This window comes from Episyrphus balteatus, chromosome 3 (assembly GCF_945859705.1).
Source record: "Episyrphus balteatus chromosome 3, idEpiBalt1.1, whole genome shotgun sequence".
Classification (NCBI taxonomy): Eukaryota; Metazoa; Arthropoda; class Insecta; order Diptera; family Syrphidae; genus Episyrphus; species Episyrphus balteatus.
In genome coordinates, this window is record NC_079136.1 from 73,731,096 (window position 1) to 73,757,883 (window position 26,788).

The 26,788-nt window shown below is 33.5% G+C and overlaps 2 protein-coding genes across 2 annotated transcripts; one reads left to right on the forward strand and one right to left on the reverse strand.

The window, feature by feature from the left end:
• The first annotated feature begins 2,249 nt into the window (after nt 1–2,249).
• On the forward strand, nt 2,250–18,031 carry LOC129913781 (splicing factor 1). The gene is made up of 6 exons (XM_055992633.1): nt 2,250–2,520; nt 2,579–3,294; nt 11,854–11,982; nt 12,937–13,012; nt 16,430–16,582; nt 16,651–18,031. The coding sequence occupies exons 1-6, from the start codon at nt 2,390–2,392 to the stop codon at nt 17,873–17,875; spliced, it is 2,430 nt and encodes an 809-aa protein (XP_055848608.1). The 5' UTR covers nt 2,250–2,389; the 3' UTR covers nt 17,876–18,031.
• Nucleotides 18,032–18,459: 428 nt separating this feature from the next.
• LOC129913782 (pyrroline-5-carboxylate reductase 1, mitochondrial) lies at nt 18,460–21,556 on the reverse strand. The gene is made up of 5 exons (XM_055992634.1): nt 21,346–21,556; nt 19,377–19,447; nt 19,130–19,306; nt 18,652–19,069; nt 18,460–18,591 (listed from the first exon to the last, which is right to left on the reverse strand). Exons 1-5 carry the CDS (start codon nt 21,422–21,424, stop codon nt 18,521–18,523), a joined length of 816 nt encoding a protein of 271 aa, XP_055848609.1. The 5' UTR covers nt 21,425–21,556; the 3' UTR covers nt 18,460–18,520.
• Between the last annotated feature and the right edge of the window lie 5,232 nt (nt 21,557–26,788).

Genomic DNA, 26,788 nt, shown 5'->3' on the forward strand with positions numbered 1-26,788 from the left:
TGAAACTGTTTTATTCGTACGAAAATGACAGAAAAAACTATTCTCAGAAGAGAAAATCTCTTCTCGATTCAAAATCAGAATCCAGTCAAGAAGCACTAATACATCAATATTCAAAAGTCAAAATAATCACTCAATCAGTTTCTTTTGTTTTGTTTTCTGAAATTATTTTTTAATTTACTTTCAAACAAATAAAAGCATTATTATATTTATTTAAAATATTTTACCACCCATCTATCCTATTAATTTGTTGAATATTACCGTTTTTGAATATTAATTTATATTATTTCGTTTGAAGGAAAAAAAAATTATTTAATGTTTGACGTTTGAAAGTTCACAATTTTATTTGCTTATTAACAAATACAGATATAAAATTTCAGAATTGAGTGACAGCGATTCAAACTGTTTTATTGGATTTCAGAATGAATGAATCCTTTAGTGAAACCAATCGAAAACGACATTAATTTCTCCAAACTTCAAAATCTTGCGCGGGATTAAAAAATGTTTTGTAGAGATAAGATTTGTTTTTTTCCCGATCTACGTACTATAGTACAAACAATTTTGCTTCTATGAAGCTCTACACAAGCAACTATAGCACCTGTAAAGCTTTATAGAAGCAAAATTGTTAGTCGGGTAGGCTTCACTTTTTATTGTCCTGTTCATTTTTCTTGGCTCCAAAGGCAGTAGTGACGGTTTTTTCACTTTTAATTCATTTATTTCAAGTTTTAAAAATTCTTTTCTTTGTTTTTCTTGATTTTAAATTAATTTTGAATTTCTTTTTTTTGGACTTTGACAGAATACACTCGATGATATTTTTTTCGTTAGCATTTTCGTTGTTGACTTTGGTGACTTGAAAATTTTTCGTTCCACTTCAGCTACGTACTAGGCCTAAATTTTAGGTCCCATACAAATTATCGCTCGATCTGCGTACCCAGGCTACCCGACAAACAATTTTGGTTCTATAAAGCTTTACAGATGCAATTGTTGCTTCTGTAAAGCATTATAGAAGCAAAATTGTTAGTAGGGTTTAAACAATAAAAATTACTCGTACTGCTTCCGCATGCCTTTCTGATGTATGGTATAAAAAGATAAGGTATGATCATTAGAAAAAAGTCTGTATAGAGAACTGTCAGATGAATGAAAAAAAGATGGCTTCCTAAGTTTTTTACAGCTGCCATATTAGGTGTGTTTTTTATTACAACCGGTCTTAACTGGACAAAAAAAACGCAGTCTGGGCTAAGCAATTTACATGTTAAATACAACAACACCTTAGCCCCTTGGGCTTAGTTGTTTAGCCCGGAGATTTCTCTGGGCTTAACTTTTTGAACAGTTTTAAATCTGTGCTACCAAACTAATTTCTTTATAAATTGTTTAGAATTTGTTTACAAACGTGAAAACTGACGTTTGAAAGGACCAAATGTATTTAACTAGTTTTGCTAACATATATTTTTATATTTGTCAAACATACATGAAAAATACAAGAAAAAGACGAAAGCGAAAAATATGACAATTCTAAATTTTTGTTGTGTCTGCTGTTTTCGGAACATTCAATATACAGTGCTGCCAAGATTTCAGGTTAAGCCCCGATGCGTTTTTTTTTGTCCAGTTAAGACCGGTGGTAATAAAAAACACACCTATTGAAATTGTTGTTGTTAAAAAAATTTTCTTGGAAATTGTCATTGCTTTTGACTTTGCCAAATTAAACGTCAACAACTTATTACTCCATTTTGTAAAATGGTGTAGGGATGGGAAAAACCGGCCGGTTTAAACCGGTTTCGATTTTTTTGCTTGGTTTTTGTACTAACAACCGCTATCCCTAAAATGGTGACTAATGATCATACCTTGACTCTTTATACCATAAACAAAAAATACCAAGACTGGAAACTCGGCGGTCAACTGACGTTTGCCTACAAGCTGCGAGGTGTGGTGAATGTCGTGAACCTATCGTTGTGTTCGTGTCCGATGTGTGGTTAATGTCGTGAATCTATAAATGTGTGCGTGTTAACGTCATTTACCAACGTGGTGGCAATCACATATATTCACAGACAGCACTGTACACAATAGGGTTTTGGGGGGAAAGACGTACGAAAGTTTCCAGTCTTGGTATTTTTTGTTTATGCTTTATACCATGCTTCTGATGTGCTCATCCCTTTAGTTTAATGACTTTCTCTTTGAATGCGTTCATCCAATCATCTGAATCATTTTCCAAACTAACCCTTTCTGACATGATGTCCCTGTCAAAAAAAATTGTAGTCAGCCATTTTTTTTTCACAAGCAAGAAAAAACGTAGTTTGGTACGTAAGAAATACGAATTTGCAATAGAAAAATAAAATATTATTTGTTAATATTACAAAGCAAGAGATTGTAAAGTTTATAGTGAACTAAAATAAAAATGAACGAAATCTTAAAAGAAGACGATCAAGACTATAAAAGATCTAAAAAATCGGTCTCACGTTCCAAGTCGGTAGACCGTGAACGTGAAAAAGATCGAGGAAGAGATCGTGATAAAGATAAAAAACGAAGGTATGTAAATGTTTTGAATAATTAGTAAACTTGACATATAAACTTAAAAAAATTTCAGGGACCGTAGCAGAAGTCGTGATAAAGACCGAGAACGTAACCGAGAACTCGAACGTGACCACCACAGCAGTCACGATCGCGATGGCGACCGGGAACGCCATCGAGAAAGTCGCGATCGTGATTCTGAACGTGAACGTCGGAGAAAAGCTGAAAAAGACAAAGAAAGGGAAAGAGAGCGTCAACGTGATCGCGAGCGTGAGCGTGAACGTTACGAACGAGATCGCGAAAGGGATCGCGAGAGGGAACGTGATCGTGATCGCGATCGTGGACGTGAACGCGATAAGGATCGTGAACGGGAGAAAGAACGTGAGCAGGATCTTGAAAAACGAAGAAGCCGATCGAAAACATACGATCGTGAGCGTGATCGTGACTACGGTCGCAAAAGGAGTCGTAGTCGGAATCGCAGGCACTCTAGCAAATCAAGGAGTCGGAGTCGCGATCGCGGAAGCAGTCGACGTTTTGATAGAGAACGTGATGATAGAGGTAGTCATCGTGACCGAAGAGATCGCGGTAGCACGAGTGATCGTGATCGTGATCGCTATGACAGAGTCTCCAAAATGGACTCGATTAAAGAAGAAACCAGAGAATCCAGATTTGACTTGACTCAGACTATTCAAGAGCTAATGAATAGCACGACTTCAACTAAAAATTTTGCAGCCCTGTTTAGTTGTACAAACAGTAATGACTCGTTGAGTAATGGACCTTCGGAACATTCAAGTAAGTATCGAGTGAATGTGTTTGCAACTGTTGAATAGACAACATATTATTTTTGATTTTATATTTTTTATAATAAATGTTAATAGATACAGTGGCCAAATAAATATAAAAATAGTCATTCTTAAATTTTCAAAATGATGTCGAGGCTAAGATATTAACCTTATGTTAACAAAAACCCTAGGTAGTTGAATACTTAAATATAATAAAGTTTTTGCATACCATCCTTCCAAAGCCATGAGTATCAGTACCCATCTTATAAATAAGGTTGGACTTAATTAGTTCCTAACACATGATTAAGGTAATTTACGAAACTAGATAAGTTAAAAACTTTTAAATATACCTACATTGCACTCGTATTTATTAGATTTTTGTCTGAACAGACAATCACCCCTTTTACAGAGTCCCTCGCAGCAAAGTGCCGAACGTAAATTTCCGCTACGAATACAAACAAACTATCATCATAAGCCCCGAACGAAATCAAAATAGGAATTCCCACATATATAAATATATTATTCGAGCTTTCGGCGTCAGCTAGAAAAGGTCAAATTCTTATAACACACTGTCACCTCGCAAAAACAAGACGAGGTGGCCGAGTGGTTTAAGCGTTCGACTTCTTATTCAATGTGCTCTGCACACGTGGGAGATGTTGTATAGACATGGTCGATATAAATACAGCCATGGACAGAGAAATAGCACACTATTGAGAAAAATCATGCGAATCGAATTTTAGATATTAGGAATGCTTTTTTAAATTTTTTTTTTTTGGTATATTGTCGAATTAAAGTGATGGAGATAAAAAAATCTTAAAAGTACCGTTATTTTCTATATTTATTTGCACTAGCAATATAATGCTTTTCCTGTCCCTTTCGATAGTGGACACAGAAATAGCACACATTTGTTTACCTAACCGTTAAATTTTTCTTCCGCGTTCAAAAGTTGTAAACGAAAATGCATTTATTTTATTGCTACTATTTAATTAACAAGTATTTTTGGATAAAAAATTGGCAGAAAAAATCATTAAACTGCGAAAAAAGGGAGAATTACTTTCGATCTTCATAGTCAAGGGAAAAATCCTTCTCAATTAGCTTAAACTCAAAATTTATCGAATAAATGATGGATAAAGCCATTTATTTAGAAAGAGCAAATAGAAATTTAAGCTCGTAAATTAAATTGCGTTAACTTCTTTACCGCAAAACTTCCATACAAGTGGATAGAGCGATCACAAAGAAACGCAAATGTGGGCCTTTTAAGTCATCTCGCACGATTTTGCCCGAAGTAAATATAGAATTCGGTGAAAAAAGTGTCAAGCTGACTTTTAAGAAGGGATACTTAATGATGCTGAGTTGTATAGACGGGTAAGCAAGAAAAATCCAATGATACAAAAAGACACATCAAAGAACACCTTACATTAGCTAAAAAACATCTGAATAAAAACATTCAGTTTTGAATGAGAGTCTTTTAGAGTGATGAAATAAAGGTAAACCGCATTGGAACCGATGACAAAACATTTGTCCATCGCCCTAAATGTAAAAAGGACAAGCCAAAATATTATCTCAAGACGATGAAACTAGGAGGATTTGATGGTCTGGGGTACATTTTCCTGGCATGGTAAGGACCCATTGGTTAGGTGGATTGCAGAATTGATAAATTCTTTTTTCTTATTATTACATTAGAATACCAAAGAACCATATTTCTCGCCAGTTAATTAGATATTCGTACATGACAATGACCCAAACATGCATCAAAATTAGTACAAGATAGGCTTTCGGACCAAAAAATCGATGTTTGCACCTAGCCATCTCAAATTCACGATCTTAACCCCATAGAAAATTTATAAATTGATGTCAAGGTTAAGCTTGGGAAAACAAAATTCAAAAATTTAAACGATCTTTGGGCCAGCATCAAAGAAGCGTGGTATTGTACTCCACAAAGTGGATACCAGACGTTAGTTGAAAGTTTACCAAAGAGGTGCCAAGGAACTCTGAAAAACCGTGGTCTACTTACAAGTTACTAACTTAGTAGTATTGAATTTATTGGAAATTGTATGAATTTTCGCTTAGAAATGATTATTTTTATGATTTTCGCAATGTGTGCTATTTCCTTGTCCACAAGAAAAAAGGTATTCTCTACAAATCATAATTTTCAAAAATTGAATTGAAATGAAATAATTTATAATTATTAATTTTATGAATCTCCATAAGCTAATGCATGCCCTGATATGTCAAACTTCCTATTCATTCGGGTCTAATGATATAATTTTTCCCGAACTCCGAATTTCGTAGCAAATAGTTTTGGTACGACCAGACTTATGATACTTATGTTCGGGATTCGTGTTGCCAATCTATTACGACAAGGCCTGTAATAAGGGTGAATATTTTTCAAAATGTAGGTTTATGCTTCATTTAATAGAAATCTTCTTCTTCCTTTTTCTCGGCGCTGTTATGATCTCGATGTCGAATAGAAATAAATAACACATTATTCACGGTAAAGACAATATACTCTTGTGTCTAAGTTTGGCATTTATAACAAAATTTTTGAATACATTTTCAAATTTAAACAGTTGTCTGAAGTCAGGCAACGGTTAAACATACGACCTTAAATTGTTAATAATTCATAAAATCATGTTCTTAAGAGTATTCATTTTCACTAGGTTATATCAGTTTTAATAAATTCGCACAATTTTTTCTTCAAAGTATGTACCTACATTAGTTTCACTATTTACACTATTTAGTAAATTATTATTGAAGCATGTATTTAGTTAATGTCATCGTAGAAAATTGAGCTTTGGGTACTACTTATTGTTTTTAAACAATTGGTTTGCACTGCCGATATGATGAAAAGCTTAGAGAAAATCTTTCGAAAGGAAAATACTTATTTAAAAGGAAACACGTGTACTTCGATATATTCGAACAGAAAGTGATAGAAAAATCTATACGTTTTAATTTCAATAAAATTCAAATTTACAATGAAGATGTGATTTACAAAAGCAGAGTGTTTTTGAACAAAGTGAATTATTAGAGTTTATTTACAATACATTCTATAAAATTAACACTTTCCCTGAATGAATAATTAACATGATATTAAAATTTATTTAGATAAACCCAAGCGTTTGACATCTGCTGTATGTTTTGTTGATGGCAAAGCTTTAGTAAAAATGTCGGCTAACATTTCTGCAGTTGAAATATAAGTTAAGTTGATATTTCCATCTTGAATTTTCTCACGAACGAATTTGGTTTTTGTTTCAACATGTTTGGTTCTAGCTGAATATTGGTTGTTCTTAGCAAGTTGAATTGCGCTTTTGTTGTCACAAAAAAGATTCATTTCTTTAGAGCAATTTGGAAACAATTCGGCTTCTAAACGTTTGAGCCATACTGACTCTTGTATAGCTGCAACCATAGCCATAAATTCCGACTCAGTTGTTGAAAGTGCAACTGTCGGTTGTCGCTTTGAAGACCAGGAAATTGCTGCTCCTTGCATCATAAAAACGTAGCCTGTTGTTGACTTACGCTGGTCGACGTCACTTGCCCAGTCGGCATCGCAAAATCCTTGAACCTCTTTAGCTGTTTTATGGTAGGTAAGGTTTTTGTTGATTGTGCCTTTCAAGTACCGAAAGACTCGCTTTATGGCTGTCCAATGTGCTTTCCCTGGGTTGGTGCTGTACCTGCTCAACAAATTAACAGCATAGCTTATATCTGGGCGTGTTGTTTGAGCGGCGAAAAGCAAGGACCCAACAGCTTCCATGTAAGGTACCTTAGACACCTTTAGCTTTTCTTCTTCTGTAGTTGGAGACATTTTCAGGGATATCTTTTGATTCAAATCCAAAGGTGTTGATACTGGGTTGCAATCAAACATTCTAAATCGTTTTAATATTTCGCATATATATTGGGACTGATCAATTGAAATAGTTCCAGCTTGCCTATTTCGAAACGAATCGATGAAAAAACGAATCGATGAATATCTAGCTACAGGCGAAAAAGTTTCTTGATAGTCAATGCCTTGTTTTTGAGAACAGCCTTTTACTACCAAACGGGCCTTGTAGCTTAAAATTTCACCATCCACTCCTCGTTTCGTTTTGAATATCCACTTGCATTTAATGGGGTGCTTCGTTTTCGGCTGATCCATCAAATCCCATGTTTTATTAGACTGAAGAGCTTCAAATTCAACATTCATTGCTTCTTGCCACATAGCTCTGTCAGGACGTGCCAAAGCATCTTCCACAGTCTCTGGATCAGTATTTTCAAATATAGCACTAAAACCTGTTTCATATCTTGGATTCGAATTCCGCACACGATTGGATCTTCGCAAAACAACCTCATCTTTTTCGGCCGGATTCAATTCAGCTTGTATTTCATCTTCAATGCTAGTTGACTCTGGGCTTATGGAATTGGCGTCGCCTTCGTCTGTTTCGTAAGAACTACTCTCGGTTTCAACAATTTGAGCTTCAGTTTCAAAAGAACTACTCTCCGTTTCTACTTCTTGATGTTCAGACAGGGAAACAGTCTCAGAATTCGAATCATGTTCAGTATGTTCTTCAAAAATCGAAACAAAAGGGCTGTTCACATTTTGGTTTTCATCAGTTGATTTTTCATTTCGGCAATTCTCAAAGAAGACAACATCACGACTCACAATAATCTTTTGTGTTTTCATATTGTACAAACGATAAGCTTTTGATTCGGTACTGTAGCCAAAAAATACACATTCAGCTGATTTTGAATCAAGCTTCTTCCGTTTTTCACCTGGAATGTGCACCATCGCTTTACATCCAAACACTCGCAACATTTTCAAATCTGGTTTTATGTTCGACCATAATTCTTCGGGAGTCTTTTCTTTTTCACCTCTGCAGGGAACTCGATTCAATATATATGCTGCTGTCGATGCCGCTTCAGCCCAAAAACGTTTATCAAGATTGGCATCAAACAACATGCAACGCACTCGTTCTATAATGGTTCGGTTTATCCGCTCTGCAACCCCATTCTGTTGCGGTGTATACGGGGCCGATTTTTGATGTTGAATGCCACATCCAGACAAATATCGTTCAAACTTTGAATTGCAGTACTCCGTGCCGTTATCACTCCGAAAAACTTTAATTTTTCTTCCACATTGGTTTTCTACCAGAGCTTTAAATGTTAAAAACGTGTCGAATACATCAGATTTTTGCTTCAGTGGATAAAGAAATAGTTTTCGGGAGAAGTCATCCACAAATGTTACAAAGTATCTGTTCCCAGAACAGGATTTCACTGGCAACGGTCCGCAAACATCTGAATGGACCAGCTCTAAAGGAGCATTCGCACGGGTACCAATCGACTTAAATGGTTCTCTTGTTTGCTTTCCTTTAATGCATACAACACACTTTTCATCCATCTTTGCATCAAACGATACACCATTAACCGCTGTCTTCAATTTTATTAAATTGTCTTCACAGATATGCCCCATTCGACGATGCCGTAATTGAGTTTCGTCCTGAGCACTCAATGCGATGGAATAATTTAAAAGTGGTTTAGGTAAAATACAATTTAATCGGTACATACAGTTAACCAACGACGCCGATGCTATCATTTCATTATGTTCATTGAAAATTTTACAGCATTGCTTTTCAAATCGAACTGTTTTCCCATTTTTGACTAATTGGCTAACAGAAATCAGATTTCCGCATAAATTTGGAACGTATTGGACATCATATATCGTGGCACTTGATTTTTTCATACCATCCACAAGAGTCAAACTAACATCACCCACACAGTTCACTGGCAATTTTGCATTATTTGCAACAACAATCTCTCTATGCTCTGATGGTCTTAAATTCTTCAACAATAGGCGTGTTTTTTTGGCATTTCTATCCGCATTAGGATTTCCAAAAAATCAACATTGAACAAAAATTTATATGCACGCACCAAGAGAAAGGAATACGTAAACTTGCATACCTCCTCAAAATTCTACCCGCAGCTTGGTTTAGTTTCTAATCCTATCGGCAGCTGCGTGTTGTTTTTGTAATGCATGTATACGGCAACTGCGGATACGGATAGAAATACCAACAAAACACAGCTAATGACTTCGATTTCGTCATGTGTGCCGATGCCCCTGAATCTATGTACCAGGCATCTCCTGAGACTTCTTTTTTTTGCTAAAAACGATGAAAACATAGCAATATCGTTTGACGTGTTGCCAAATTTCTTCTTATTCTGACACTGCCTTGCGAAGTGACCGATTTCACCACAGTTGTGACACCTGAATTTTGATTGTGACTTGTTTTTCTTGAAATTGAACTTCGGTTTAACGTACATTGCATTTCCAGATGACTTGGCATCGTATTTGACTTGCTGTAGTAGAAGAGTCTTCACAGCATCGCTAGTTAACAACTTGGTTGAATTTTCAACAGCCATCACTAGTGGCTTGAAATCTTCTGGCAATCCCGCCAACATCAACGACGCCACAATCTCGTCGTCTATATTCAAACCTGCCTTCCTTACCTTTATTGAAGTCATCACCATCTTGTTCACGTAGTCTTCCATGGATTCACACTCGTTCAGTCTTAATTGAACCAGTTGCTTCAGCAAATCCACCTTCCTACAGAGACCAGTATCTTCAAATGCATTCGTAAGGCTATCCCATGCACTTTTAGCCGTAGAAGAGTCCGCTATGTATGAATAATTTTACCATTCAAGCAACAAAATTAATTCAGACTTCGCCTTCAGGTCGGTGGCTTTTTGTGCCTCAGTTGCTGTGGCTTCCAAATTTGCCTCGAAGCAACTCCAAAGTCCTTTAATTACCAAATAGGATTTGGCCGCAATCTTCCATACATCGTAATTTTCTCGCCCCTTCAGCTTTTCTAACGATACAACATTTGAAGCCATATTCTCGTTTTTTTTTTTATATAAATTAATTCAATTAAAACGTTTAAACAAAATCTGCGAGACCTAGGCCCATAACCTGATGAAAAGCTTAGAGAAAATCTTTCGAAAGGAAAATACTTATTTAAAAGGAAACAAGTGTACTTCGATATATTCGAACAGAAAGTGATAGAAAAATCTATACGTTTTAATTTCAATAAAATTCAAATTTACAATGAAGATGTGATTTACAAAAGCAGAGTGTTTTTGAACAAAGTGAATTATTAGAGTTTATTTACAATTCATTCTATAAAATTAACACGATACTTCCACTAATCGATCCAACTTACAGAAGCAATGACATAACATTTCTTATTTTTAAAAGAATTATTACAAAAGAAACTGTTTTCTTTTGATTCAGCTGTTACACCATTCACTCTAGTTCTTTGACCACTATAATTGGTAAGATAAAATTCAAACCATTTCCATTCACGATGGTACGCTATATAATCGCAATTCGTAATGTAATAGGCAAATCGTTTCAAACGCTTTTTTCAAACCCAGAAACACAGTCACTATCGATTGTCCCCAATCAATCTTCGTTTTGTTCAAACAACGAAGTTTTGGAATTTAGCATTTTTGTGCTAGTTTTCAACTCAATCAATTTTCGATTGATTTTCATAAAAAATACATCTTTAGTTTTGTAAATAGATTTTGTTTAAATACAATAATTTAAAATCCAAAAACCGATACCAAAGTAGAAAAAATGGTAAAAAATGTATTTTTGAAATTCTTTAGTTTATTTTGTCTAGGTTTGTTTCCAAAACTACATGTTTTTATATAAAAGAAGCCGGGAAACGACCAACCGGTAAATCGTTTTTTTTTTTTTTACATTCGTTTTAATAAGAATGTGTTCCCAGGAAACGTCTTACTAAGCCGATTGGCCGGTTCCCGGTTTGAGTGAAATTGTCCTATAAGTCGCAAACCTGGCGGTAGACTAGCCCAAATATTATAGAAACAAAAAAAAAAACGTGATTTTTTTTTTACTGATTTTCGATAGGCAGTATCTGAGTGAAAAATAATCCTTTTATGATAAAACAAAAAATTAGTACAAAACGGAAAATAAATAAATTTCTAATTTTGAAGATTCATTTCGGGTAAATTAAGCTTACATAAGGCTCATTTTAATTTCACCGTCCATATTTCTGAAATAAATTGTAAATTGTCTAAAAATCCGTAAATAGCCTTTTTAAAAACAATAATCATAAAAAAAAATTTACCACTTGCTAATGGAGGAAAGTTCATTAAATGTTTTTGTGATACTTCTAAGGATTGTGCGATTATGCCATTAAGAAAATATTTTGTACTAAAATCGTAAAACTAGAATAATTTAGCTTTCGCATACCATTCATTTTATTATAGTACGGTCATTTTCACTGAAATACAGACAGCCAATCGAAAATCTGGTTTTAAAATCGATTTTTAACAGCGAATTTGTTTGCCACGTTTCTCTTCCAAATTGTTAGTTGTGTAGTTGCTGAATCGAATTATATGTAGTAAGTGAAATACCAGCCCAATATAGTTAATATTTTTTGAGTTAAAGATTTAGTTTAAATAGTTTTAAAAATATTCATTAAAAAATTATTATATAAATACTTTTAAGACAAAAAAGTTTTTGAATATATGTTAATATTGTTATTATTTAATTTTTAATAAATTTTTATCATTTCAGTGGATGGAAGTAAAAAACAAAAAAGAAAATCACGTTGGGGAGGAACCGAAAATGACAAAACCTTTATCCCAGGAATGCCTACAATTTTGCCATCAACTTTGGATCCGACACAGCAGGAAGCATATTTAGGTAAATTAAAATATTCTTGATAAAAAAAAATTAACTTTAGGTTTAATTTTAAGTTTAAAAGGGATACTTAATTATATTTTGTGTACACATAAACCAAAATTATAACCAAAAACAAAATCGAAACAAAAACAAATTCATCTTAGGTCCCGCTTACCAAGAGGAAATCATCCAGTGAAATTCAGGGAAGCAAAACAAAAAGAGAAACAAAATCAGACAGGGGACATAAGTTCCACTAATGTTTCTAGTTTAATTGATTTTATGTAATGTAAACCAATTGCTAATCCAAATCAATTTTTTCATAGGAATGATCCGATTAAAGCCCCCCAAAAACAAGGCAGTAAGATGTCCAGATTCTTATTATGAAAGTTTAAACTAACGTAATAAAAAAAAAGAAACTAACTAAAAACATAACAGAAACATTCTCTAGTTTATACACAAAATTTTACTGTAAATTAATTAACTAAAAATTTATTCCTCCTCCACTCAGATTCGATAGTAGAGATCCGCGTGACAGAGCAACTTAATAAATCATTATTAAGTTAAACTAATGAAAAATATTTTCAGCAAACCGTATAAAGGGCCCTACAATAAAGTGTACCAACTTGTATTTTTGTGCAATTTTATCAAATCATAATCTTAATTTTTTTATTATTAATGGTTTTTTGTTTATTTGTTTTGAAGTGTGAAGTATGTAAGTATCTACACCAGTTGAATTACTTTAAAGTAATAAAATTCTTGTTGCAGTCTCATGAAATTTGAAACGAGATAAAAAAAAATAATGATAGTAATCTTCAATCTCATCTCTGCCCAAAAATTGAAAAAAAGAAAGAATTATAATCAAATTATATTAATGATAATTACCTAATAATAATTTTTTTGCTTTTAGAAAATAGTACTCCACTAACATCGAGGCTTGCCTCGATTTTCTTTCTTTTTAACCAAAATTTCTTACAGTTCAACTACAAATCGAAGAGATAAGCCGAAAACTAAGGACCGGAGAATTGGGAATACCACAAACTCCAGAAGAAAGGTTTGAATAATTATCATCTTATTCTTATTATCTGCAGCTGCTGGTGTGTGCTTTTATTATTTGGGCTTGACTGACGTGGTGACAAATGGACTCCCTTTAATAATGCGCTATTGAAGGACGACGTAATGGTTTAGAAAAGCAGTACCCACAAAGTGTCGTAATATTATATACAAAGTATTTTTTTAAGTAAATTTTTAATGCTCGTATAATTTATTTCAGCGAGGAATTTAAAAGAACTTGTTCAGTACTATGGATTCAATAACTAATTCTTTGTTATAAAAAGCTCTATGAATTTATAATAATCGTAAAAACTAAAATGCCTATATTGTTGGCATCCATTTTATCAACTCGGGGGAACAAAGTATGTTTGATATTGTCATGAGTTTTCGCAAACTTCGAAGTTCATTTTAAAAAACTGTTTCTGTTTGAAACCTCAAACTTTAATCTGCAATGTATACCTTCCATAGTGATTTTAAATTTTTATACACGTCCGTGTCGAATACAATCCCATTTCATCGATCTTTTAATAATCTTTTAATCTTTAGATGTAGGGAGAAACTAACAACAATATAACCAATAAATAGTGCTTGTGAAGTAATGAAAAATAGTTCAAATAAACCGAAAAAACAGGAGATTTGGAAGTCCATATTCAATCCAATTATAGTCACATTAAATTTTATTGACCATCATGACAAAATAAAGTATTTTCTTTTTTTCTTCACGTGTTCAATGACTATAAATGCTCAAAGCATACAAATTTACAGTAAAAACATCAAAAATTTAAACATTTTAAAAGGATGCATAACGATAGAAAATTTAATTTTCTACTATAATACTGAACAAAATTTTCAAATTCGGCTTGGTTTTCAAGTCATAGACAAAAACTCGAAAGTAACAAAAGAAGTCGAATTTTTTTATCTTGGAAAAAAACGACAAAAAAACTGAAAATTTTTATCACGAAAACCTATCCATACTAATTTTTTTTAATAGATTTCCGTCCCTGAGGTCAAAATATCTTAGACAAAATAGTGGTATTTAGTGTCCATTTTGGCTGTAAACCAGTGTTATTATACGAAATTCATAAGTGAAATTCTCAGTAACCCCTCACAGTTTTTAATCAATATCCTTGAACTTGGATTTGACACCAGTCGCATTACTGTAAACCGTTCGCTCCTGCCAGATATAATTCTTTATGAAAAAAAAAAATAATCAAATTTTCGGGTTACTTTTTTTCAAGATTTTTTGACCGCAATTTTACTTAAGTTACTGCAAATTCTACCGGCCGGACCTAAAGCGACCGAATTTTGTTTGTATTAAAAAACATTTTGACCAATGTTAAAAATGCATTTGGCTTAAGAAACAATATATTGTAATGGAAAAAAAAATTAAATTTCCTCCTTCCATGGGATTCCGAAACATTTTGAAATATTTGGAAAAACATAAGCCAGGGGTCGAATTACCTCACACGATTACGATCATACGTTAACGTTTTGTTTATTGCTCTCTCCATTTAATTCGTAGAAGAAGATAGGGACACATAGCAACCATACGTTAACGAACGTATGCCGTAGTTCGACCCCAGGTCCTCGAAAACTCTTTAGAAATCGAAATTTCTTAGAACTCAAAAGTGATTTAAGGTAGTAAATGCCCGCTTTCTTAATACTTCTTAAAGTGAGATTTAAAGAAAAAACGAGATCTTAAAATTTCAGTTTTAATATTATTGGTCCTTAGTAATGGACCCGAATTTAGTAACAAAATTAATGGCAATAAAACATACATCTTACTTCTCAACTTAGAATTGGCTTATAAGCAGTTGACCGATAACTAAGTCGTTTTTAAGGTAGGTAGGTAGAAATGGCGGTCATAAGCAACCTAACTTGATGACCCAATTAGTGCAGAATTGTCAAGAAATTATTCGAAATAATTTCCGAAAAAATACTATTCAACAGTTTGGCGATAAGTACTGTTTGCTCAATGAATTCATTGATTCTAAAAAAAATTGAATATCTTTAAAAAGTAAATATTTACTTAAAAACTATAGTATTTTTTGGGGTTAACTCAAATTCACTTGTTCTCTAGGGCAAATATGTTTTGTGTCAACTAAAAGTTCGAAGTTTTAATAAAAACTAATATTATGATGATGTAGAAATCCAAATGGTTTCCGTCATCACGTTCGCTGCTCGGTGTGTCCACCTGCAGCCAAAATTAAATATTTTGAACTGGTATCTACTTTGAACTGAAAGAGCAAAAACGTGCAACCGAGTCGTACTAGTCCTAAGTTTAGAGCTACAAAATTAAATAATGTTAATTATAAAGAATTTGATCAATTGATTTTAAATTAATTATTAAGTATGTTAACATACTTAATAAATAATGTTAATGTTGCTTTAAACAAAGTGCTAAATTAAGCATATTTTGATAGATAGTGATAGTATCAATTATCTTAAAATCAAACAAAGAACCGAATAAATACGATGTAAGAGACGAACAAATAAAATTACATTCTCCTAATTTTGTTGAAACTTATGTACCTATTTTATAATTAGATGTACAAATTTATGTACACTTCGATTCATGTTTGTTCATTTCATTTCAAATACTTGACGAATCAATTTTAAATCCTCTGTTAACAAAATATTCAATATTATTTACACCTTTTGGTTTTGTATTGCAAATAGTGATTTGGAAATTTATGATTTTACAAGTTTTGTATTTCGAATATTTTTTCTGTGGAAACGGACAAAGACATTTACTAATAAGTTAGTTTTTGAGCATGAAATATGTATGTGTCTTAAGGTTTGCAATTAGGCTTCATATCAGTTTTTCAAGGAATCAGAATAATATAAATACAATTTTCAGTCTATATCGTGAAATTTACAAAGGCTCAAAATTTAGACTTTTCATAAATGAATATTAAGGACTGGTTTCCATCATTTTTATTCCAGATCATACCACCATCATAACTCCTAAGTACAACTGAACAAATAGCAGAATGAAACATAGCGCAGAACAAATTCTTTCTTTTATACGGCACAATACGAATGGGAAATTTGAGTACCATAATGGCAAAACAGGAATTCAACAGCCATAATTCAACTGCCACGGTTGACACGAATTTCTTGTACCAAGAATTAATTTTAATCAATAACAAAAATTTTCTTTTAATATTATTTTTCACAAATAATGCTAATCTTAATGGAAACTAAACTTCTTTCAGCATAAACTTGGTACTTCTTAATAGAGCACATCGTTTTTAATATTTTTTTCTTTCGAAATAATTTTAGACTTAAGAGAACATACAAATGTCATATCAATTGTTAGATGACGTCACGCCAAGTGTAGTTGACGTCATCGGCAGACTTGGTATGACTTTCTCGACTGTTTTGACTCAAAATCCTTTTTTTGTTTGCTCCCCAGATCTCCATCGCCCGAACCTATTTACAGTTCTGATGGCAAACGGTTGAATACCAGAGAATTTCGTTTTCGAAAACGTTTGGAAGAACAGCGTCATCAACTTATAATGCGTATGCAGAGCGTCAATCCAGACTTTAAACCGCCGGCTGATTACAAGTATGTTAAGCAGTATCAAACAATTTCGTTTAATTTTTTACTACTTTTGTTTTTTTTTTCCCTTTTAGGCCACCAGTCATTCGAGTAAGTGATAAGGTACTTATACCACAAGAACAGCACCCAGATATCAATTTTGTTGGCCTTCTGATTGGTCCGCGTGGTAACACACTCAAAGCAATGGAAAAGGAAACGGGTGCCAAGATCATTATTCGTGGAAAAGGATCTGTTAAGGAGGGTAAAGTTGGAAGAAAAGACGGCCAACCTTTGCCTGGTGAAGATGAACCTTTGCATGCATTTATAACTGCTTCAAATCCTGAGGCAGTTAAAAAAGCAGTTGATAAAATTAAAGACGTAATACGCCAGGGAATTGAGGTTCCAGAGGGGCACAATGATCTTCGTCGGATGCAATTACGTGAGTTGGCACAACTTAATGGTACTTTGCGTGAAACTGATTGCCCTCGGTGCACAAATTGTGGTTCAACCGAACATAAAAGTTGGCTTTGTCCAGACAAACCGAACGTCACAAATAGTATTGTGTGTTCTTCGTGTGGAGGAGCTGGTCATATATCCAAAGATTGTAGAAGTAAGCGCCCAGGACAAGGTGGACCACCATCCGATGATTCTCAAGCTAAAATCGATGAAGAATATATGAGCTTGATGGCTGAGCTTGGTGAGGGTCCGCCACCACAACAAAAAAGTGCGTCGGATCCATTGGCCCAAGCACATTTGAATCGAGGTTATAGTCTTTTCGATACCAAGCCATCTCAACCCAAAGCTATTGCTGCACCACCACCAATGATGTCTCAACCACAAGTGCAACCGCCTCCGATGGCTCCTCCACCATCGTGGATTACAAATGGCTCTATGCCTCTTCCACCCTTGATGCAGCCCCCTCCAGTGTCCCAGCCTCTACCGCCTGTTCCCCCACCACCACCACCAATGATGCCATGGATACCACCAATACAACCTCCACCACCAGGTGGTGAAACTGGAAATCCTCCAATTCCTGGAAGCACTCCACTTCCTCCACCTCCTCCGGGTACCGGTCCAATGCCATCACTTTTGCCTCCCCCACCAGGAACATCGAATACGCCGCTTCCATCTTGGGGTGCTCCACCGCCTCCAGGCATTATGCCACCATTCGGATGGGGTCAGGGCGGAGGGGGTGGTTATTTGCCACCACCACCGCCAGGTGCTGCTCCACCACCACCTCCATGTGCCCCGCCCCCGGCATTGCCACCAGGAGTGCCCGGACTTGTACATCCTCCACCTCCACCACCCCCTTCGAATTGAACATTGTTTTACCCTTAAATTTTATCCCAAGATGATAGTTATGAATTTGTCTTCTCTATTTCAGGTTAAATTCACAATATAATTTAATAATAAAAATACTTATGTATCAACAAATATGATATTAAAGGAAATTACATTGCGTAGAGAATGTCATAATTTTTTATTCATTCAGTTCATAACGACAGAGAAATTTAAAACAGTACTAAACCAGTTGGTGCGGGATTTTGCCCTATAAAAGGTGAAGTTATTGCAAAATTGAAGTGCTAAAAGCTGTAGTGGACAAAGTCAAACATTTTTTTCAAACCTAGTGGCAAACTGCGCAAGGTTAAATTTTATTAGGGTTTGCAAAGAGCTGTACGGAAAAGTTTTTCAATTTCAAATACGAAAACGAACACTGAGCATTTGAAAAGTTGTGTACCTATTCTGATGAAAAGGAGTGTACATTCATAGACTATAATTGTTTTGCCCATTTGGCTCTTATATTTTCAATCTTCTTAAATTTTAAGTTTAGGATACATGCATCCCGTAGTCACATTTTGGTTTTTAACAAGAGTTAAAATCCAAGAAAATAGCATTGAAGCAAATTAGTTCGAAATAAACCCTTTCTTTATTAACTTAAAAAAATAGTTTTGGGAAACTTAAAAATCACAATCCTGAAATGTCCTTGCATCTTTTTGTAGCTGCTTCAACAGCTCCAGCAACTGCGGCCCGAAAACCTGCAAGAAGAAAAAAAAAATAATTTTGCAAAAATGAAAAAAAAAGGAATTATTGCAAACCTGATAATTCTAAATGCCTTAGTCCAGCAGCTGTACACCCAGCTGGACTTGTGACATCATCTTTAAGCTGTCCGGGATGTATTTTCGTATCTCTAACTAGTTTTCCAGAGCCTAATACAGTTTGTGATGCGAGCCGATAAGCTACATCTCTTGGCAGTCCCATATGCACTGCTCCGTCAGCAAGTGCTTCAATCATAACAAAAACAAATGCTGGACCACTTGAACTAAGTGCTGTGATTGGATCTAAAAGATTTTCGTTAACTTCTTCGCACGTTCCAATTGATTTTAACAGATTAGATGTAATTTTAACGTCTTCTTCTGTTGCTTTTGATCCCCGAACAAAAACGGAACAGCCACTCTGAACTAAGGCTGGTGTATTGGGCATAACTCTAATAACGCGACTTTTCGAGGATAAACTCTAAAAAATAAAATCTGTTTTTAATATGCTAACGTTGAAAGCGTGTTTATATGTATCTACCTTTTCAATTGTATCAATTGTGATACCCATTGCAACAGACAGAAAAAGCTTTCCATTGCTTTCGGCCTTGACTTCGTTCAAAACTTCTGGCACTACATAAGGTTTAACAGCCACAAACACAACATCAGAGTTTTGTACAACTTGTCTATTTTCTGTTATAGTTTGAGCGCCCAGTTTCTGAAATGTAATTGTTGTTCACGTGTTTTAAATAAATTTGTCTCTTGGTCTCTTATTTGATCATATTTACCTTAAACGATTCGAAGCTTGCAGTATCATCAGGATGAACACTTGCTGTAATGCATTTAGGATCAGCGAGACCTTAAAAATTAAATAGAGAGGTTGTTGTTTTTAGTTCATTATTTATGTATGTAAATATATTTTATAAACTTATTTTAATTTTTTTACTGGGTGTGAGTTACAAAATTGTATATGGGAGTTCTGCTCAAGATGATTTTCTTTTTCTTTCTAGGATTTTCAATGAAAACGAAGGCAATTAAGCTTGTTTTGTTTATACTTTTTACTCCTTTTTATCAAATAGGTACGCAACTTTTCAAAAAAAAAAGGCCTGTGTAGGTAAAAAATACTTTTTACTGCCAGCTCATTATTGAAAATGTAGCCAGAATAAACGAAATAGAATAATTAAAAAAATGCGATTTTGTTTTACTTTTTCCATGACAAAGCATTCCATATCGAAAAATTAAGTTTTTTTTTTTTATTTTCACAGAATTGGTACAAGGAATGGCAAAAAAGTTGTATACAAGGATTAAATCTAATCATTGAATATGTATATTTTAAATTTTGGATTTTATTTTCTGTATATTTATTAACACTGACGACAAGAATATGAATTATTGATTGCAAGTGCTTATTTAATTTTTATTAGGGTGTGTTAGCATCTAAGCCAATGCTGTAATTCACATTATTTGCACGTTGCCCACGTACACTATGGCGTATACGTGCTATTTTTTTTTTTTTGAACCACATATGCAAAAGTATCGCTCCTCCCCGAAACGATCACTCTAAAAAAGTTTATAATCCTTTTTATTGAAAGATGAATAAATTGAGTAGGGGTGAGTGGGATAAGAAGAAACACCTAAAATAAAAACTGTTCCTCTTACAATTTAGTTTTTTTTTGCAAAGGATGAATATTCTTATTTTACATTTTTTTTGTATTTTTGGTCTCTTAATAGAGAAGAAATACATTTCTGAGTGTGTTTTTTTTGTCAATTGAGGACCTTGCATCAAAAAGGGTATAACTCCATTTTTAAAATTTAGACAGACTGAAATTTAAAAATTACTAATATTTTTAATTTAACTGAAAACTTTTAAAACAAAATTGCATGTTTTCAAATTTTGTTTTGCTTGTGATAGAGGGGAAATTAAATTTTTTTTGTTTAGAACCAAAACTAACGGTATACTTGGCATATAAAATGGAAAAGGATATCTTTTCTTAAAAACAGTTCTAACGATTTGACTTAAAAAAATTACATGTGAGTGGCAAATTTGTTCATACTCATCAAATAAAAAAAATATTTGTTGAAGAGTTGCTAACGGTACTTGCCATAGAACTGTTTTTTTTTTTATGTCTGATTTTCTCCTTTACGACACGGCCGATTTATATGAAAATTTTTGTGCAAAATCGTTTTAGAAATTTTTAACGTGAAAATTAAGAAAAATAAAAAAAAAAATAATAATTTTTGGATTTAAAAAAAGGTCAAAGTTCGTCTCTAACGATTTTCAATTTTTTTTCTAAAAATTGTAATCTTAACTTTAATCTTGACTTCATTAGTAGTTTTAGTATTCAAAACTTGCTAAGGTATTCGAATATCTTTACCTAATACTTGATTTTTAAACCAAAAATCACTCCGTATACCATTTTCAAGGGAACCCATTGAAATATCAACCACTATAGTTGCACGTTGCACCCGGCTTTTTATTATTAAATGCAGAAAATAGTATCCATTATGATTACGTTCTAAGCAAAAAAAAAAAGACTTCAAACATAACGATGTGCAAATGTACTTGTATATTTGTTAGGTTTTTGAACTTCATAATTTAGTAATAAATAATTTAGATTGTTGACATTTTTTTTTTCAAATTTACTAGGACAACTCATAGCTCTTATCGTTTCAAGAAAAAAAAAACATATATACGTTTTTGGGACAGTTTAAGTACTATAACGCGTAGAACTCTGAAAAAAAAATCCTACTACTCACCAGCCCCAATAAATCCTTTTGCCATTGCCTGAGCAATCTTGCCGCCTCCCAAGAATCCAATTTTTAAAATTGATGACATTTTTTTTATGAAAAAAACAAAATAAATTTACTAAATATACAATTCAAATTTCTTACATTCGCGAACAACAACTGTCGATCATTTGTGTTTTCTGATATGATTTAAATTCGTTCGTACCTTATCATCTATTACAAGCATATGTACTGAACCTATCAGTTGTTTTTCTTGATAGCATTTTATCTTCGTTCAATGTGCACATATACACTGACATTATGCAAACACGTAATATATTTAATCTCAAAATTATTCTTATCAACGTTTTATTTTGGTTCAGCGTTGTTATACCTCCTACTTTTTGTATTGTACACAAAAAGCAAAAATTATTTTAGAAAAACACATTTACATGTAGGTATAGGTCGTTTCAAATCAAAAGTCCTGAAAAGTTATTTTTTCCCTTCCAATAAAATTTAAAACAAATAAACAAAAAACTCAATTTTATTGGCTCATTGCGACAAATCAACTCAAAAATAACAACAAATCATGCTTGTTTGAATGAAAGAAATGCTAAAGAAAAAAATAAACAAACGAAAAATCTGAATTTGTTTATTAATGATTTCTATGGTGACGACTCAAAAATAATTGAAAAATAAAAATAAGATATTTACTGCCCAATTATACAAATGCAAAGATATGAATAGAATTTTAAGTTTTGAAATGCTATCATATAAACTGGACATTTCTGGTCCATCTTCACCTAGTCCTATAATAATATCTTCGGCAAAGTTATCCCAACTGCCTTCAAATGATAAATAATTAAATAATTGTATGTTTTTTTGTATTGCCCGCGGATATGGAGTGATGCAAGCCCGAAAGACATGCCTCCGCTTTCTAAAGGCTAACCCAGTGAATCTCACAGACGGATCAATTAATTAAAATAGGGATATCAATACTATTCTTCGTTATTTTATCGTAGTTTTAGAAAAAGTTCAGCTGCCTCATAAATGCTTCCTTCCAGTAAGCAAATGAGTTTTTTTTATTTTTGCTCAATTTTCCATGGGACTTTTGATTTGAAACGACCTATACCTACTTACTTTTATACTCTTTCACTTCGTTGATTTATTCTTTTTTTTTTATTTATCTTCTTATTAACTCTTCAACTCAAATGATGGAATCTGACCTTCGATATTACGAATTAAGATATAGTTTGGAGGCAAGAGAATCGAGAGAACAAATTGCGATGAGATCGGGCTCAATACATCTCAATCTAAATAGGGTTTTTGGTATAAATGTTTGCTATATTGGTATGAATGAGCTACCACTAACGCTAAAAATCTGCAGTCATCTCTCAGTTTAATAAATAGCCGTGTTTTCTGGTAACTCAGTACTTTTAGCTAAGTAAAATTTTGCAGGAAAAACAACAAAAAACGATAGCTATGGATAAAAAACAGTTGTTAATTTGTTGTTGCTAACATACAACATAAAATGTTTACTCAGTAATATACGTAAAATACTGAGTACCACAAAAACCGGACTAGTAAAAGCACGCATTCGCCTGCTATTGTGTGTTTTGAGCGCACAAAGCCTTATGGACCGAGTTCCAACGAAAACAGCATTTTGGTGTGACCAACATGGGTTTAATTTGACCCAAAGTGAGAAAAAATGTAAAAACAAATCGTTTGGGTTATTTTGTTTAATTCCTAGCGAAAAATCAAACGAAATTTATTTGACAAACTCTGCATTTTTTACTTATTTGTGAGGTCAAGTCGTCTAAGGAATGTTGTAAGGCATATCAATAAAAAAATCTTGGAAAGTTAGTCTGGCAGCCAAATTGGTGAGATCAACATGTGTTAAATACTACCCAAATGTGTGACAAAAATATGAGATATATATATACTTATTTATTTCACGTCGTTCCATACCATACAGGGTTGTCTCGCATAAAGATAAAGAAAATTTAGGGGATGGTGTTTAGGTATATTTTTAGAAAAATCTTGATATACAGTAAGTTAGTCTCTATATAACCAAGCTTCTTTTCGAAGATGTTATGGCTGCTTCCGACCTCCTATTATCCCAACAATTTTTTTTATGATAAGGACATACATTCGATGCACATTCTATAAAAAAATTTAAATTTAAATGTGATGTAGCTATATTTTAGCCTTGAACTCTATCAAATATCATCCAATTTGGTTGAATCAATATTATTTTAAGTGTTTCTTACCATCTGCGTAGGGTTGCCGAGTATTATAGATAGATAGATAGATAGAAGAGAATGTCAGCTAAAGATTGGTGTACAGTTAAGTTTCTAAGTGTCTGTCTGTCTGTCTGTCAGTCTGTCTGTCTGTCTGTCTATCTGTCTGTCTGTCTGTCTGTCAGTCTGTCTGTCTGTCTGTCTGTCAGTCAGTCTGTCTGTCTGTCTGTCAGTCTGTCAGTCTGTCAGTCTGTCAGTCTGTCAGTCTGTCAGTCTGTCAGTCTGTCAGTCTGTCAGTCTGTCAGTCTGTCAGTCTGTCAGTCTGTCAGTCTGTCAGTCTGTCAGTCTGTCAGTCTGTCAGTCTGTCAGTCTGTCAGTCTGTCAGTCTGTCAGTCTGTCAGTCTGTCAGTCTGTCAGTCTGTCAGTCTGTCAATCTGTCAGTCTGTCAGTCTGTCAGTCTGTCAGTCTGTCAGTCTGTCAGTCTGTCAGTCTGTCAGTCTGTCAGTCTGTCAGTCTGTCAGTCTGTCAGTCTGTCAGTCTGTCAGTCTGTCAGTCTGTCAGTCTGTCAGTCTGTCAGTCTGTCAGTCTGTCAGTCTGTCAGTCTGTCAGTCTGTCAGTCTGTCAGTCTGTCAGTCTGTCAGTCTGTCAGTCTGTCAGTCTGTCAGTCTGTCAGTCTGTCAGTCTGTCAGTCTGTCAGTCTGTCAGTCTGTCAGTCTGTCAGTCTGTCAGTCTGTCAGTCTGTCAGTCTGTCAGTCTGTCAGTCTGTCAGTCTGTCAGTCTGTCAGTCTGTCAGTCTGTCAGTCTGTCAGTCTGTCAGTCTGTCAGTCTGTCAGTCTGTCAGTCTGTCAGTCTGTCAGTCTGTCTGTCTGTATAAGGACCTACAGCCTAAACGGATGGACCGATTAATGTCAAACTTGGTATGTAGCGTTATTTGGCGACTCTCCAGAGGGGTTTTTGGAATTAATTTTTTTGGACCAAAAATAGCGGTACTTGTCATATACCGATTTTAGTAAAATTAAATATCTCGAAAACGGCTCCAACGATTTTGTTTAAAAAATTCAAATGTTAGTTTCAAGCTAAGGTCTATATTTCAATGAAAAAATTTTTTTTTGAAAATCATTATTAACGGTACCTGCCATTGAACCGTTTTTTTCAAATTCGAATATCTCTGAAACTTCTTATTCGATTTCAACGAAACTTTTTGTGAAGAAACATTTATATAATTTAAATATAAACCAAAAATTAAATTTAAAAAAAAAAGAATTTTTGGATTTTTAAAAAAATTTGAAAATTTTTTTTTGAAAAATCAAATTTTCGAAAACGGGACATTGAATTTTTTTGAAATTTTGTTTTTAGATGTTGATTAGTGATTTCTACAAAATGGCATACCAATATTATTTTCAAACTTTTTTTCCAAAAAATTATTTATAAAAAATTGTTTTTTTAAAAAACGGCTCTAACGATTTTGAAAATTTTTTTTCTAAAAATACACGTTAATATATCAATCAAAACTGCATACTTGTTTTGGAGGGCAATTCAATTTCAGATTTTATTTTATTTTTTTTTTAAACGAATTTTATTTTTTTTTCAAATTTCTATATAAAAAGTCTTAAAAATTTAAGCAACTTTAACTCCAAGAGCAAGTTCGTGCGACCCAGTCGTGCATTTTATTTTTTTTCATTTGAATAAGGTTGCCATATTTGTAGGGGTACATTCTTAACAACATTTTTTAGTACCTACGTTTTTTCCTACTATTTTGGCATTTCAATTTTTTTTGCCAAACTAAGAAAATATTACAGTATTATTTATGTGAAAATTTTTCCTTTAAAATAGGGTTAAATAGAAGTTCCCATTTTAAAAGTGGTATAGCCCTAATTTTTTATTTTCAGTATCAACTTATCTTTTATTTCACACCAATTTTAACCTCTAACCCTATGAGCCAAGTAACTCGCTTGGAGTATAAGTAATTATAATTATTGTTATACCTAATGTTTTTTTGTCTTTGAGTAATCTTAAAAAGTGTTATCTCGCAATTTCATCAATGTAATGTCACTTTCGACTTTGATGAATTCCGTTTTTTCAAATGGATTAAAAGTGTATTTGTTCATTTTCATTTTAAATTAAATATTTCACAAATCATTTAATACATCCTGTTCCTGCTTTGTCCTTTATTTTCTTGTTTGCCAACATTGAAGAACTGTGATACGCACAGTACACTTATTACGAGTGTACTATATAAGTTTAACGTGTTATGTGGGCGAATCATGGATCATGAAGTGGAGGCAGGACATGATTTCTCGTTTCCTAATTCTGTGTTCCCTATTTCTATGGATTGAAGAATTAACAACAACTATGATGATGATTGTGGTATTGGAATACATTACAATGTATATAGAAAGCAAAAGGCTGCGTAAAAGAATAGAAATTGCTTTTTTCTATTAGACGAAAAGACTTCTTGTCACACGAAATGTCAGACTTTATTGCAATTTACTGACGAGAAACGTGACACATTAGGAACATTGTACACGACAATTGAATTCCGTGCTCGCAGCTACCATCCTTACATCACCTATATTAATGAAATCTTTTTTCTTTACTTCTCTTCTACTCAGCTCTGAAAGCTTGAAAGCTTTATTTTTTTTTTGTATGTGTATTGTATAGGTTAGGTACTAGAAGATGAGTGTGAAGCATGAAGTCAGTGCTTCAAGGATAGGTTGGCATTACATTTAAAATAAAATGCACGACTGGATTTTACGTATTTGTTGTCTTTGTAGTTCAAAGTACCATATCTTAGAAAATAATAATTGGAAATTATAGAATTTGTTTTCAGAATTAAAAAAATCAAGGTTAAAATAATTATTTTTTTTCAAAAACTGTGTTTTTTTAAAATTGTATACATTTTATACTTTAAAAGAAAAAAATGTATATTTCTGTTCCAAACTGTTTTATTTCAATTAAAAAGTTAATAACTTTTTATTATTAAAAAGTTAAATTGACCTCAACTCCATATGCGTTTCGCCCAGGTATGACAGTGGGCTCATCAGTTAGATGCTGTCATACCCTTACTAAGACGCAAAATTTTGGTCCATGAATACAGACACTTATAAAAATCACAACCTGAATAGACTGTGAATTTTAATATTTTAGGGGAACATGGTTACATTCTTGCACCTAAAAACAATTGCCCGTGGTCAGGCTAATAAGTAAACAAAGTGAAAAAAATAATAATAATA